Source organism: Embiotoca jacksoni, unplaced genomic scaffold (genome assembly GCF_022577435.1).
Source record: "Embiotoca jacksoni isolate LCO1_2020_lvr unplaced genomic scaffold, fEmbJac1.0.p SCAF_83, whole genome shotgun sequence".
Lineage (NCBI taxonomy): Eukaryota > Metazoa > Chordata > Actinopteri > Embiotocidae > Embiotoca > Embiotoca jacksoni.
The window spans coordinates 593,256-610,178 of NW_027185440.1; the positions used below are offsets into that span (position 1 = coordinate 593,256).

Below are 16,923 nucleotides of genomic sequence, written 5' to 3' on the forward strand. Positions count from 1 at the left end.
CCTCTTGAAGATAGTATTTGTTGTAGTTTTATTTAAAAAAAAAAACTGCAGTACTTGTAACAACGTGTAGTTAAAATTCAACTTGAGAGTATAATATCGAGAAACCATGACTCGTTCACTCTCCCTGGTTCGTACAGCTGTCTTTTAAATAATGTTCACGTTGTTCAATAAAAGCTAAACCACAGCTGACCGTCTTCTCGGACACGTGGGACTCCCGAGCCGAATGACTAATCGCCGTTGCCATGACAACTCACAAACGTTGACATGGCGTTCCTCTTCGCGGACCCGCTGTTTGAAGCCTCCGGACGCGGTCCTTCCCCCAACACGTTCTTCTATACTTTTTCTGTCACCAAGTCACAGGTAAGTAACGATGTTTTCGATGAGAAATATATTAACTCTCAGTAAAATAAAATTTGTTTTTCTATCTGATGAGCCGGGTGCCTTTTATTAGCGCGCTTGCTCAAACTACCAAATGTAAACGATGATAACTACGGTAGTTTAACGTGAGTCAAACTTGCCCTAAAACTTGGATTAACGTTTGTTAGGTTACCGGTTTAACTTCGGTATCTTTTCTGAGCAGGTAAATATTAAGTTTGTAAATGTCTGGAATGAATCAGTGTTGCGTTTACTGTACTGTTTTGATGTTAATTAGAACAGTATATATATATATATTTTTTTTAATTATTATTATTATTATAAATCCTTTCCCCATTTATGTATTTTCACGTATTTATTTAACCATTTTACCGTTTTGCTTTCCGTATTATATGTGAATACTGGAGGCTGATTTTCTAACAGCATCTGTACTCTGATGTCCAGGTGATCTGGAGATGGTGGAAGATCTCAGCAAGAACTGTGGACAGGTTCTCCAAGCCGGGGGAGCTGAAGGAGTCTCACCAGGACTTCTTGGATGACATTTGGCTGCAGAGTAAGAACTTCATATCGAGGCTTGTGTCTTGACCACATCACTTATACATCTTATTAAACTCTTAAATGTTGGGATTTTCCATTTTGCTTGTGGCTTAATGATGGGGGAAGAAGGAAAGCAATGAATAAGAAGCAACTCCCAACTGGAGTGGTTAATAGGCTCTTTTCACCAAAGACATTTGACACGCCACTGTAGAAAAAGCTCAGGTGTTAATAATTCAACTATTAATTGTTGCGTTCAATTTATCTGCTTCGGTTTGAGGGTCCAATATTGTGTATGCGGGCGCACACTCACACTGTCATGGCTTACACTTAAATAGGATATATTGTTCATGGTTGTTTTCTAAGTAAAAATTAAAATAGGCATATCAGTGATTTCTGAACAAATATCTGCATCTCTCATCACATGTGGCTCAATGAAAGCCTGGTAAAAAAAAAAACCCAGAGAATATGTTACACCACATATTTCGACTCGTTACTTGCAGGATCTAGTTACAGCTGCAGAAGTTGATCAGCCGCAGGAGTCTGCGGATCGAGGAGAAACGGGAAGGACAGGTCTCTGAACCAATGATCAGTTACGCCTGTGCTTTTTCTGCTATGACATGCCAAAATGTTTGCTGTGAAGAACATCTATTGTGTGTTTGTGTGGTATGTGGAGGAGGTCATTAAAAGAGGGACCTTAAACCCCATTCACAACTGCTTTCTAATATCCTTGAAATAGCTGCTGTTTGTTGTGCCTCCTTAATGAGGTGATTGACAGTTCGGTTGTGTCCGACTCGTCTTACAAAAGACGTGTGCAGAAATGCTTTAAAAAAAAATTTTTTTTTTTACTGTTATACAATACTTTAGGCATCATTCCATTTTCAGATTGTGTTGTGTGGAAATGTGAGAACAAAATAAATGCTTGGATACGGATGGCAGATAAATTAACGGGCTTCTTCCCAGGTGAGGTGGGAATGGTTTTCGGCCAAGAGACCTTACAGTACACCAAAGCTTTGTGCAATGGCCATTTTGATTATCTGGAGCACCTTTCTGACGCCTTACTTCTGCGGATAATAAATTATCTAGAACTTGAGGATGTGGGTCAGCTTGGACGAACATCACACAGGCTCAGGCAGGTGAGTTCCAGAAGCACACAAAGACACTTGCTGCAAGTAGAAACTGCATCTTGTGATAAGAAATATTTCTTTCACTTTTTTGTTTTTGATTTTTATGCACTCCAACAACAAGACAAATTCCTTATATGTGAAAACTTACTGGGCAATGATGTTTCAATGTTGCACATTTTGTTTTCTGTCTATCATTTATAACCATTTATTAAGCCTAAAGTAATATTCTTGGATTATTTAAATTATTTTGCAACTATATCATTGCGACAAAATGAGCTCTTGCAATATTCCTTATACTTTCCACTTCTGCTCTTCAGCTATGTGGGTCAGAGGAGTTTTGGGAGCAGGCAGTGAGGCAGCACTGCAACACAGTTTCGACTGAAGTGGCATCTCTGGCGGTAGAGGTGGGCTGGCGCTGCGTTTTCTTCACCAGCAAGTTACAGCTGCAGAAGTTGATCAGCCGCAGGAGGCTGCAGATCGAGGAGAAACAGGAAGGACAGGTCTCTGAACCAGACCAGGAATCACCTGACAAAAACTCAGAGACAAAGCAGGCGTGCGGTTCCGAGAAGGAATCTCCTCTTGGCATTATCTCTGATCTAAGCCTTGGCACAGATTCTTATATTGGCTTTAACAGGAGCTCTTTTTGTGATGGCGACCCTGATCCTAATTCTAAACCAGACGCAGGCTCTGATTGCAGCGAGCCTGTGCCTGACCCATTCTTCGATGGCATAGAGTTCCGTGATGCAGAGCAATAGTATTGGAGACTGCAGCACAGAGCCAGACAAAACTCTGAGTTAAGCCTTTTATCAAATGTTGCCTTAATCCTGTGTTTCAGGTTAACTCTTAAATTAATTTGTCATTTATGCATATTGTTTATCCTAAAATTCGTTTTGTATTAACCGTCTGAAGATTTGTATCTTTCTTTTGTCTACTTGTTGGTTGGATATTATTTTTCTGTTGTCAGTTTTCGTTCGTATATCCATTGTGCCATGACTTTTCTGATTTACTACACATTGTACACAAGACCAACAAAAGATACTGTAACTGCACATTGGACATTATACCATTCATTGTAATGTATAAGTTGTAATACGCTATACTGTAGACTGTAAATGTAGAAATAAATTGAATAAACAGTATACAATTCTGTTGTCTGGCTAATGCCATATAACAGATCAGTATCTACTCACCACTTTGTTAATCTGAGGATGAGCTTTGCTTGAAGGGACACAAACAAGGTAATGGTAAAGGATTTACATAAGCAACATGGCAACAAATCAATATGATGTTTCACTTTAATCAATACATTCAGAGTCATTAGTATCTAGCAGTTTTCTTAAATGACATTAGGTAGATTCAGAGTTCTTCAGGAAATGCTATTTGAATTGTTGTTTAACTCTTTTATGTTCACATCTTTTCATTTTAGTGTTTGTCATGTCAGTGTGGCCCCAGCTCCTGGGAGATCAGCCAGTGTTATCCAACCAGCCAGGAATATTCCCCCATCTTTCTGATTGGTTAGGGCCCACAATGCTGCAGAGGGGCGGTGACATTAAATGCTTGTAAGGTACTCCAGCACCTTTATCTAGCCTAACCTTCATGACCTTTAATTATTTTTTTAAATTGCAGCAATACGCCTTTTCAAAGAAGTTATGCTTTTAAAGTGAAATGTTACAAATTATCCTAATGCATTGGACACCTATAAAGTAAAAATTTAAATAAGTCCAATGATTTGATTATAAGATTGAAGATACCTGTGATACTATTTGAGAAGAATAGTCTGCTCGAAATATCACTGCAATACAAGTATTTGTCATTACCTCTGAGGATTATCACAAATTTTGTCCAATCCAATTATTCCAATCATTTTAGAAGATCTGAAAAAATATGCACTTCTTTCCATAGCTTCTTTGTTTTATTTGTCATGCAAAGATGCCTGGCAAAAGAGCATTTCATTTCAACAGTCTTTTCAGGAAAAACAGACCTTATTTCAATGAGGTGTAAGGGCACCAACACTGAGTTTTGATAAGATTATGAGTGTAGTGCACACAGACAAAAGTCCCCTAGGGGGCACAAGCTGCCAGTGCTAATGGTCCATTCTGTGCTTATACCTACAGCGGTCCTATCACTGCCTTCCTATTTGTCTTGCTCGACTGTGTACTCAGGTTTGTGCACATGTTTTGAGTGGAACTGTTTTTTTCTTTTCTTCTTGAGGATATTGAAAACAATTTAACTGTGAAGAGTATTTTCTGAAATGACCGTAAAGCATTGATTAAAGATGCGAACAAAACTGGACTCTTGACAGCTTTCTCAAATGTCAGATGCGGATCTGCATTTGTGACCACAACTTGGTTGTATTTAGGAAGGATACTGTGAGCTTGAGACAGTTTGAGCAGGGATTAGCCAGAAGTGATTCAGCCACCTGTGCTAATGGCCTGCACTGTTGACATTTCACCTCTACTTACGATGGTATGTTGTCTGTGCCCCCTCTGAGAATCGCCACCTCAAAGTGGTGAAAGGGGTTTAAATGGCTCAGTAATTCTGGGATCTTCACTCTCTGGGGCATCAGCCCCTGGCAGCGTCTCCCAAGGCAAACTGGTCTCAGGGGAGAGCCCAGACTACAGAACCAGAGCGGTTCAAAAGTCCCCCGATGAACAGCAGCCTATGGACTTTAGCCACTTCGCCCGGATCAGGGAAACCAGGGCACCCTCCCGGAGCCAGACCTCGGCGGAGAGCTCGCCGGCGAGCGTCTGGTGGCTGTGCCTTCGCCCATGGGGCTCCGGTCGGGCTCAGCCCGAAGAAACATCATAGAGCAGCCACCCTGTGGACCCACCACCCACAGGGACAAAAGCATCGGGTGCCGGGCGGGTGTGGGGACACTCACAAGCCCCCGGCTGAGCGCCGCCGTGTTGCAGGGAGGAAGGCTCTGACTGTTGTTTGTGTTTATGCACCGAACAGCAGTTCGGAGTATCCGGCCATCTTGGAGGTGGTGGGGGAGAGTCCTGGAAAAGGCGCCACCTGCCCACTCCATAGTACTTCAACTCACGTGGGCAAGGACGGAGAAACTTGGCGGGGGGTGACTGGGAGGAACGGCCTGCCCGATCTGATCCTGAGCGGTGTTTTGTTACTGGACTTCTGTGCTAGTCACAGTTTGGCCATAACAAACACCATGTTCAAGCATAAAGTGGCTCATAAGTGTACCTGGTACCAGAACACTTTAGGCTGGAGATCAATGATCGACTTTGTAGTCGTATCAGCTGATCTGCAGCCGTCTGTCTTGGACACTTGAGTGAAGAGAGGAGCAGAGCTGTCAACTGATCACCACCTGGTGGTGAGTTGGATCAGATAGCGGGAGAGTCTGCTGGAAAGACCTGGCAAACCCAAACGTTGAGTGACCTCCGGAACAACTTGTGGGGCCGAGGTCTCTGACGTAGTCAAAAAGCTTCTCGTTGGCCAGTCGCCAGGGGTGGATGAGATCCGCCCTGAGATGCTGAAGGCGCTGGACATTGCTGGGCTGTCTTGCCTGACACGCCTCTTCAATGTAGCATGGGGGTCAGGAACAGCGCCCATGGACTGGCAGACCGGGGTGGTGGTTCCCATTTTCAAAAAGGGGGACCGGAGAGTGTGCTCCAACTATCGGGGTATCACACTACTCAGCCTCCCGGGCAAAGCTTATGCCAGAGTGCTGGAGAGGAGGCTCCGACCGTTGGTCGAACCTCAGACTCAAGAGGAGGAGTGTGGACTCCATCCTGGTCGAAGCCTGTAGGGAAATCTAGCGTCCCGGAGTTGGCTTTGGTTCTTAAGGCGTTCTCTGGTTCTCCATTTGAGCCCATTTAGTCTGCAAATATGAAATTTCTTTTATAAGGCTGCACAGCTTCTCGCTTTGGCCTCCGCAAAGCAGAGGGCGTTCTTTATGCTTTATCTGTGCATCCGTCACGCAGACAGTTCAAATCAGATGGATACAAAGTTAGCTTACACCTAAACGCGGCGTACTTGACTAAGATTACAATACATCTTACAGTTCTATGGATTTGGGGCTCTTGAGCTTTTGCCCTTCTTCTTTTGCTCTTGAGGAGGAGAAGAGTTTGCAGTCCCTGTGTCCTGTGGATGCACTACAGAAGTTCTAGTCTAAAAGTCCTCTCCACCCTGTCACAAATTGTGTTCACCATTCATTTTGACGTAAAAGTAAGGATTGGTGCCAAATATAGCTCAGTATAGTCGATACTGATCAGTTAAAAAAATGCCTTGATCAACCCCAATATCGACCGTTACAATATTCCTAATTGTATTCCGGACTTCTTCTATTTTACTCTCACTGCTTCCTGGAAATATCTTCTGTCCATGGCCTCTTTTTGTCGGAGAGTTGAAGGAGGCCATAAGAGGATTGAGTCAGACCACGTAAAGACCAATGTAGGAGACGGGATGAGATTGCTCTGCTTATCTTAACCTTTGCTATTTCTTCAGACCAGGCTAATTATCCCGAGGGTAAAGAAACAGGCTGCTCAAAGATCAACCATCTAAATCAGAAAAGATTAAATATCTAAAACAGAGTAGAGACAAACAGTCATAGACATTTCTTTTATCTATGTATGTTCCTTTGCTTCATTTCACAATAACTCTCTTATTGTCTCTTGTTGCGACTTTGCCACTTGATCCCATATATGTTTTTTTTTTTACGGCAGTGGGTTTTATGGCCTGGGCGATACATATTTTTTGACAATAACATGAATCAGTGGAGATGTTCCACAAAGTAAATAGGAAATCCTGTAGAGGGTCGGGTGAGATCTCAGCCTACCTCTCTTTGCTTTCCCCGACCTGGTAAAAGATTAATAAACCTATGGTCTCTTTACATCCACTCAGGAGGCTTAAGTGCTTCACAGGCACTATTATCCATATACAACATGTTTGACATTTGATATTTATGGCTGGTGTATTTTACTGGCAAGATGCCTCTTTCATTTAATTTTCTTTGAGTTTGTAGTTCTAGTTTGGTTTGAATATAAGTTTAAATATAAGTAAATATGATCTGGAAGTGGAATTAAGGTATTTTGTCGCATCTTTCTTTCCTTCCTCCTCCTAACTGCTCAACATTTTGCTATGGAAACTATCTAATTTGATTGATTTCAATGACATTTTTGTTCTGAAATCTTTCCCTCCCTGCCAAACTTGTTGCTCTGTGTAGGTCGTCATGGCCTTTTATCAGTCAAAAGTTATTCTATTGAAGCTTTAGACAAAGCCAACAAAGCCCTTGATCTGTTGTGAAGCCCTGACGGCTTGGGACCATTTGAGAAAGGATTACCTAATATTATCCCAGGTTTATCGTACTGGATTAGCCTACATCATCATATCTGTAGTGGGTTACTGCCAACAGTAACAACAACAACAAAAAAAGACAATTCATCATATTACATAAAGTATATGTATATATTTTTATGCAGCCTATTACCTGAACTGTAATAAGATGAGCCAACAGATTGACATGGAAAGTAATATGGGTCAGTTACTGCCCAATTAGAAAAATACCTGTGTTTGCCTAAAACCTTTTGGCTTTACCTCTCCTGTGTGTGGTATCACTGTTAAGTATCAGCTGTATCACGTCTGCAGTTTATCCTCAGGCAGTCACCTGACTGAAGTTATACTCCTCCGGCTTTTTATAAATGTTGGCTCTGTTGGTACATTGATTCAATCCCCTGAGTTTTTTGTGTTGACTCTTCACTTATTACAATGCTACAACTGGCATCCGATAGATGGGAACATTTTTGACTTAAGTTTTGTTATGATGAGTTCAAAACTCTTTGTTGCTGAGTGACTAAAATGAAGCAGGATGTGTAAATTTTCACTATCCAAAATATAGAAGCCAGATCTCCACATGCTATATATTAGTTTACAAAGCCTTAATCCAGGTGCCTGTTAAACAACAACTGAATGTGAAATTACCCTGGTCAGTGATGTATAAAATGGTATTTTTTATAGACCGTAAACATGTGTGTGCCTTCAAATTAGCATTTACTCACAGTCCACTCTTTTGTGTTGACCTTTACAGTGAATTTCCATTTTGTTGATTATAATATAGTAATAATTTCAAGTAGAATTTTTTTCCCCGAAATTTTTAAAGTATTTGTCAAAGTGGTAATTATTGATGAATGAAGGTAAATTGTAAGAATGAGAGAGTGCGAGGGCCGAAAAAGAAAAAGCAGATGGATTAGGAGGAAACTCTGAATAGCTTGCTCTGTCGGGGCTGGGAGGAGGAAAGAGAAGAGCATGAGGATGCAGGCGATGTGTCATACCTTTACTGCCTAAGTGGAAATATGCCATCATTATTCTGCTCACAGTTTAAACACAAACATATTTTCTATGAGTATTTTACAATATCTTATTTAAATACCCAACCAAACACCAGTGCAATACTTGATTGTCTCACAGCGCTCATAAGCAGGCCCTCGTAAAACTACAGTCCCCCCCCCTTTTTTTTTTAATAGTGCTCTTCCAGAGAACCCTCTGCTGGTTCTTTCACTGTACCTCACCATTAAATGCCTAGTCAACAAAACGCGCAGGACTGCTGTTAGACTACTGAGCACCACGAACAAATATAGAGGGCTACAAAGCCTCTTACGGCAGAGCCCGCTTACGATTCCCTTTCCGTGCACAGCATCCTTGAATAGACCATACAAAGATCCTTAAGCCGAAATCCCTCCTTGGTATCGAAATCCCTCCTTGGTATTTAATTCTAAATGAGTAATTACTGGGTGTGTCAGTGTGTCTTAGGTTTGCAGGTAGGCTGGGTGAAGGAGCTCATTCGCACGCTGGCTTTGCAGAGAATTGCACTCTCACACATTCTAAAGGTAAGAGGGTAGGCAGCCACTGAAGAACCCAGTCATTTAGGGGGGAGAGACCATAAACAGCTGCCAAGATGTGTGACATGGGGGGACTGGATAACCTGGTGGCCAACACGGCCTACCTAAAAGCCCAGGGTGGTGATGACAAGGAGATGAAAAAGCGCCGTCGCAGCTTGGCTCTTCCCAAGCCTGAGCAATGTGCTGCAGTACGAATCTCCATTGACAAGGACTTTACGTTGCTTTGTGAAAGGCAGCCTATTGGCAAAAAGTTTTTCCGTGACTACCTGGCAAGTAACCCTGAGTTTAAGCTTGCTGCTGATTTCCTGGATGAGTTGTATGACTGGGATCTGGCAGAAGGGGCAGAGAAAGACAAAGCACGCCAAAACATCTTGAATAAGTTTTGCAAACCTGACTCCAAGAACTTCCTGTCCTTTGTAACTGGAGAAGCTGCTGAAAAGTTAAAATCAGTGAAAGAGGGCAACTTTGACGAGGTGATGAAAGGCAAGGTCCAGGAAGGTGTAAGAGATTTTCTGAAAGACAAACCCTTCACAGATTACCAAGCCAGCCCGTCCTTTGATAAGTTTCTTCAGTGGAAAGAGTATGAGAAACAGCCCATCAGCGACAAATACTTCTACGAGTTCAGAACACTTGGAAAAGGAGGCTTTGGAGAGGTAAGCATGCAAATGCATACGCACATGATTTTTAAAAGTCTTTTGAAATATATGTTATAGATAACTGATATATTGATATAATAGATAACTGACTTTAGTTGCGGGAGTCTTCCTTGGGTATTCCTTGGGTATGTTGGTCAACTCTTTGGAAAACCCTACAGAGGTGTATCTGCTTTAAAGCATAACAAATTGTATCATAATTATTTGGATTTACTTGGTCTCAAGCTAACTATAAAGTTATGTGCCATACTGTCATACCTTTTAAAACTTAAATCACAACATATGTTAAACAAAGTATGTGAACGTTTTTGAAATCTAATTACTGAAGATCTCTTTATCAAAACACACCTGAGGATTAAAGTAGAAAATATAGAAACTAAGAATGATTCAACAGAGGATTGTTTCAAGGTCATCTTTTTTTAAAGACCAGCTTCTATGTAAGCATGTGTCCGAGCAGTAATTGAAGGGATAGAAAAATAGTAGCATGAGGTTTTTTGAATGAAATACATTGTTGACAAAAGTCCAAAGAAAATCAAAAGAACACTGTTATCTTGTCATGGCTGAGGCTGCCAGTGTCAGAAGAACATACAGAGGCCCTATAATTGACTTTACTGGGGAAAGCTCTTAGCAACCAGCTCTAGTATCCAATTATAAGATAAACCTTAAAAAAACGTATCGGCAAATACTGTGGTAGATGTGTAGAAAGCAGTTTTGACATCTATCTATCGATCTATCTATTGATCCAACGATCCAGCAATCTATCGATCTCATCAATCTAACTACAATAGTGAAGGCTGCTGTGACAGGTTTATTTAATTAGCATATACAGTGGTTGAGAGTTGAACAATTAATCCTATAACATTACTGGACAGACTATTCTTTTAAACATGTGGTTCTGTCCACAGAGGAGAAATGATACAGTAAGTGAATGTTTAGTTTCATAAGATGTGTGTGAGACGGGTAGCAAATTGGATGCCAAGACACAGCTGGCAAGGTTCGGGCTGGGTTCATGTCTTCGGTAGACTTCCTGAACCAACTTTCTTGCCTTAAATCCTTCCAGTGATTGTGTATATCAGTGTCACGTTTAAGACCAGACTGGAAAACATGAGACAAAGCTAACAAATCTCTCTCTGGTGGATCATTTATGAATATGACAATAGTGGGCTCATGAAATATGTAAAACTGTAGATTTATGGCTTAAAATATCAGTCACATCTATTTTGTTTGATTTACAGTGATAATACTGAAATGGAGCAGAATTTCCCTGAGGAAACCTTCTGTCCAATTATACTTTAAAACAGAACTAGTGAGACTGACTTCCTGTGTAATGCATAGTACTTCCTGTGCAGCCTCGAGGTCATGTGTCATCTTGGTACCAGAAGACCATGCTTTGTTTCTGTGGAAATCCAAAGAGAACTGATTGAACATTTGCTGTGCAGAAGCCCCCATTTTAAACAAATCATCTGTTTCTCTCCAGGTATGTGCTGTTCAGGTCAAGAACACAGGCCAGATGTATGCCTGCAAGAAGTTGTGTAAAAAGCGACTGAAGAAGAAGGGCGGTGAGAAGATGGCCCTGTTGGAGAAGCAGATCTTGGAGAAAGTCAATAGCCTGTTTCTGGTCAACTTGGCATACGCGTACGACTCCAAGACCCACCTGTGCCTTGTCATGACCCTGATGAACGGAGGAGACCTCAAGTACCACATTTACAACATAGGCTACGACGGCAAGGGCAACGACAAGGGAATCGAGATGAATCGCATCATCCACTACACAGCGCAGATCACCACTGGCATTCTACATCTGCACGCCATGGATATTGTATATCGTGATATGAAGCCAGAGAACGTGTTGCTGGATAGTTTCGGCCAGTGCCGACTTTCAGATTTGGGTCTGGCCATAGAGATTGTTCCAGAGAAGACTGTCACCCAGATGGTAAGTCGACGTTGACAAAATGGTGATATTCTGGTTGCAAAATGAGGAGTCTGTTAAAATGAAAGGACCTGACTTGATGATATTCGCAATGGGTAATGGGAATCTGATTTTACATCATGAAGAAAAATGTCTATCCTAAAGGGCCTTTTTGTCTGTTAGTCAAAGTCTTTGAAGTTTTATACACCAAAGAGCAAACAAGAATCCTCCCCTGATTCTGTTATGTCGATCTGATTTTTAAAACAGCGATATTTGAGTCGTTTCATCATTTTAAGATTAGACATGCGTACGCACAACCTAAAATAGCACAAATAAACAGGGACAATTCGTTGCCGGGTGACCCCTCACAAGTTTACGTATCAGAGGACGAGGTTGGAGCTAAAAACTGATCTCAGGTTCTGGACAGACTGTCAATCTTGGTGGGGTTTTTACTTTAAATCCGGACAGGGATTACTGGATTGGTTAAAGATCTGTGCAATGAGACTCTCTGAATCCATTATGTAACTCATTTGATCCTTTAGCAGTCAGATTATAGCTTGGCCGTTTATAGGCCAGCATTTTGTGCAGGGGCTATGTTAGAAACCTTGGAGGTCCAAAGCTTGTTAAGGTAGCAGGGGAAGAAGGGTTGTCTTGCAGAGATTTAGTCGCCTCAGCTGTGCTGCAGTTTCGTCACACAACACTTTACGAGGCCTGTAGCCGCTAACTTCTCTTTTTCCCTTGAGAAAAAGCAGAACAGATAACATGTCATCAGTGAATTATCAATGAGTTCATGATGTTATTCAACACTGGCGGATCACTTGACAAACATGCAAAAGAAAAAGTTTTAAAGATGACAGCTTAATGGCAGCTTTAAAAATAAGAAAATATAAAAGTTGAAAAGCGCGTCAGAATTGTCTAACAAAACCTAAAACCTTATAAAATGACTGACAATACAATCTAAGAATCACCTGGTGCTTTATTTCCTTCCCTTGTTGTCTCATTAATAACTACTTTCTACGGCAAGATTCCTATACTACCCTATAGGCCTGAAATAAGACGAAGCCTTTTTGCAGCAGGGTTTCTGTAGGACTTTCTTGCAGGAGCAAAGAGTAAAGCTCTCGGCTCTATGAAAGTCCAATAAGCTCATTACCCAGTACGCTGATGCTCCTCAGCCAGCCAAAGTGACTGGGCTAACCTCCTACAGGCAAGGCTGGCTTTGGTCCCCTAATCCTCTTAGCAGGCATTACACAAGTCTGTCCCTGATCAGATTGACAGATCCGGGTAAAATTTACATTGAATATGTTTAGACATGAGTTTGCAAACACGGATACTTTATCCCTGATCAAAATATCTAGCGATTAGTTCATTGACTGAACTTTAATTAGATTAAACTTAATGCTAATTTTGAGCCCTGAATGGTCAGACATTAAAAATGCGATGTAAATAGTCAATGCTAACAGGAAATGTCAAATATTGGGCCGGAGTCTACAGATTTGCATGTCAGGTGTCAGGAAATATTAAGACAAAAATATTTAGCATTAAAACCTCCTTCAGTTTAATCAATGGAGTTGTGGTATCATGCCTTCACTAATCAGTGAGAAGGGTCTATCCAGGCACATCTGAGGATCAGTGCTCCATGTCACATTTGTTAAAGCAAAGGACACATCAAGAAGCACCAGATGTGTTTAGTGATCACAATCACACGTATAAGTGCTTTTAACAACAGAAATTGTAAAACCATCCATCCATTGGCCCGAGGGCAACAGAGGGCTGGAGCCTATCGCAGCTAAGAGGCAGCGTAGACTCTGGACAGACCGCCGGTCAGTCAGTCCCAGGGCCGACAGAGAAACAATAAATTAGCCGCCAATCAACCTAACCTGAATGTGTTTGGACTGTGGGTGGATCACCCAGAGGTACAGGGGCAACATGCCAACTCCACACACTGCTGCCTTTAGTGAAAGCAAGGCATTAATAGAAATACTTTGAGCTTAAAGTAAATGTCTGTTAGATGTTACTATATTTAAGTGACTGTATAAGGACTCCTCATGACATAACTAGCAGCAGCTGTCACTTTTTAGTGTTTGTACATTGGTAATACATCATAGGCCCGGCTACTTGTCGTCGACGTGTGTATTTCTGCGGCATCCAAAAATGGCCAGCCTTTATATAAGAAGCTGGACTACTCTGACAGTGTGTAGACGCACACGACTTCTGACAGGTAGTAGGCTTAGCATTAGGATTAAGCTGCCGGTCCGAGGCTGCAGCTGAGGTCATACAGGGGAAGGGAGGGAAAGCTGGGGTGGTAGTGAAGCAGCAGAGCAGGAGGGAAGTGACGAACAGAGGGAAAGGTGAAAGTTAAAGACAGGAGATGGAAAGGCTTGATTAAGACCGTGTGCATTGCTTCAGGCTAGGGTGCTTCATTCTAAGATGTTTCTCATCACATCAATCATGTCATGCTTTCTAAAAATGTAAAAATATTTAATTAAATTATTTCTAGTTATATCTCATATTCACCTCTCTTTTGGTTCTACTCCCGCCCTCCTCCCCCTCGTCCAGGCTGGTACTGGAGCCTACATGGCCCCCGAGCTCCTGAGCAAAACTCCATACAGGACATCAGTGGACTGGTGGGCCCTGGGCTGCAGTATCTACGAGATGGTGGCCGGCTACACGCCTTTCAAAGGCCCCGATAGCAAAAAGGAGAAGGTTGAGAAGGAGGAGGTGCAGCGCCGCATCCTTAATGAGGAGCCAAAGTGGGAGCACAAGTGCTTCGATGCGCCCACCAAGGACATCATACAGCAGTTCCTAAAGAAAAAAATTGAAGAGCGCCTGGGCATGAAGTAAGAGCTCTTTTGTTTTCTATAGCTATAGGCAAGCCCTGGCTGACGTAAGGCTGGCTAAATGTATATAATTCTTATTTGAAGTTAGTTATGACGCTGTAGGGTGTGTTTTAGTCAATTTACTGGCATCCTGCCATAACGGATGTCAGGCAGCCCGACCTCTAAGCCCTGCTGTTTGGTAGCCACCTCTATCTGACGTTGCAGGTTTGAAACTCTGACAAAAAACTATATTTTTGTTTCCGTTTCCATAGGAACAACATAGAGGATCCCAGGAAGCACGAGTGGTTCAAGGCCATCAACTTCCCCCGTCTGGAGGCAGGGCTAGTGGATCCGCCGTGGGTCCCCAAACCCAACGTGGTCTACGCCAGGGACACCGGCGACATCGCTGAGTTCTCCGAGATCAAGGGCATCGAGTTTGACGCCAAGGACGATAAATTCTTTAAGGAGTTTGGTACGGGCGCTGTGCCCATCCCGTGGCAGCAGGAGATGATTGACACTGGACTGTTTGACGAGCTCAATGACCCCAACAGGAAAGAGGGTGGAGGAGGTATGGATGACGATAAGAAATCTGGCACGTGTATATTGCTGTGAGCAGTCACATGTTTGATATCAAATACTACTAATAACACTCAATGATTTGTTTTCTCAGCCACATGCACAATAACACTGATCTTAAAAAACTGGATCATATTTTACGAGGCAAGCGCGAGCATCTTTGTTGAGCAAGATTTACCATCCCTCTCTTGCGAGGACGCTCATGGTTTAGAGATCAACTGCTCTTGAGGCAAAGCTAAGTGAAATATGAAGTATGTGATGTAACGTGAGCCTCATCTCTCACACACTGCTAGGAGTAAGTTCGACAAGGCTTTTATTAATGACGCTAGTGTTAGAAGTAAGTCGTGCCAGAAATACTATACTACTATATGAAGAAACTGTCTAAATTCTAAGAAATTAAACAGTGTTTGCAGTATTAACTGCTGAAGCAATGTTAGCTGGAAAAACCACACATAGATATTTGAATGGTCATTTAGCCTTGAAGTGGTCCATTGTGGGATTTCAGAGCACTTTGATGCCCTTTATTAAAGCCATCGTGAGGTTGCGGTGTTTCTACAATGAAAAGTGCTTTTTAACCACATGTGGCAGAGATCTCTGTAGTGTTCAATCAACTGTTGTGATCCCAAACCTCATTATTAAGGAGGATCACTCTATTTACATCCAGGTGGTTAACCATGAGCACAACATTTTAGTTGTATAAAAACTGTACGTATTGTAAATAAAGAAATATATCTATATCTATGCACAGAGAGAAAAGGGAAAGATGTAGGTGATGTAAACTTTGGGATTATTTTAAAGAAAATAAAGAATACCAAACACCTCTTCACTGAGTCCCTCTACTGTTGGTGCTATGAGGCTTAACTTAGTGAGAAATGGAGACTCTAGCCCCGGGATGTTGGGGGAGAGACGAGCGCAGCTCTGTGCTGCATATGAATGAGAAAAATTTAGAGGAGTTGGGCATTAAAGAAATTCCTGTACCAGGAAAGCACAGGTTGCTCCATCTGCGGCCCTGAAACACTGCAAGGATCCAGGGCTCTTTTCTTAGTTTGAGATGATGCTGAAAAAGATTCCACTATTTTGGTGATTGAGCTGAGTCTAGAGACTCTGGTTAGTTCACAGAAAATCCTTGTTAATCTTGTTTACTTGTCTCAGGAGATCTATTTGCTTGAGTTTGTAACTTTCCAGATCTTGGGCAGAGTTGAGTTTTTACCGGTAATGTTAATACGATGCTAAATATATGATACACGTACTTGTAAATATAATGCGAGAGGAAGTGCTACAATAGAACTGTCAGATGTAAATGCAGACATTTTCTTGAATCATTGGAATAAATTAAATATGTCTTTTAAAATGTGTGTTTGTCTCATTATGGATATTATGTGTTCGTCCTTTGTAGCTACAGTTGCTACGGTGCTTAGCTGAAAAACATTATTTCACGAGAATGAAGTAAGACTGAAATGAAAAGGCCATCCTAAAAATCGACCAGTCGCCGAATTAGAGCTGGAGATGAAAACTTTGTCTATTGATGACATTTCTTAGCAAGTCTTAACCAAATAACAGTGGAAAAAAAAAAACCACCTTCACGTAAAGCAGATGTACTCATTAAAGTATGATGAACTCAGCTCAGACTTTCAGTTGTAAAAAGTCACAACATTTTCCAACATATTTTTGCCCACGTGGACACAAGCCACCGTGGACCCATGAAAACATCTGATTTCCTTTGTCTCCACCACCACTTGTTTACGGCAGTGAAACTCAAGGACGGTAAAGGCTTAGAAGACATTAAGGTGGATTCTTGCTTCAGTTAAACCCTGAGAGATTATCTCGCATAGCAGGACTTGGGTACAGAGTGATGCTGACAGTGAAGGGCAGAGCTGCAGCAGCCTCGGGGCACTGAGGGAGCTGCACAGATAGAGGTGCTGTGAAATTAGAGTGGGCAGGTGTGATCAGACTTCTTTTACTATTGACCTGACATATTCTGAACCGCACGGCAAATTCGGTCACGGTGGGTGCAGGTACAAGTCCTACCTCTCACACGATTAGGAGACTATAGACCAGGTTGCAATGAATCAGGGAGGGTAT

The 16,923-nt window shown here is 42.0% G+C and overlaps 2 protein-coding genes across 2 annotated transcripts; both read left to right on the plus strand.

Annotated features, from left to right (window-relative positions):
- The first annotated feature begins 264 nt into the window (after positions 1–264).
- On the plus strand, positions 265–2,631 carry fbxo36b (F-box protein 36b). The gene is given in 5 exon segments (XM_069139516.1): positions 265–360; positions 820–928; positions 1,873–2,045; positions 2,354–2,477; positions 2,480–2,631. Coding segments are annotated over 5 exon segments (567 nt in total). The 3' UTR covers positions 2,545–2,631.
- A 6,312-nt stretch (positions 2,632–8,943) lies between these two features.
- Positions 8,944–15,860, plus strand: grk7a (G protein-coupled receptor kinase 7a). Its single transcript, XM_069139494.1, has 4 exons — positions 8,944–9,540; positions 11,018–11,473; positions 14,006–14,286; positions 14,538–15,860. Exons 1-4 carry the CDS (start codon positions 8,944–8,946, stop codon positions 14,875–14,877), a joined length of 1,674 nt encoding a protein of 557 aa, XP_068995595.1. The 3' UTR covers positions 14,878–15,860.
- The last annotated feature ends 1,063 nt before the right edge of the window (positions 15,861–16,923 follow it).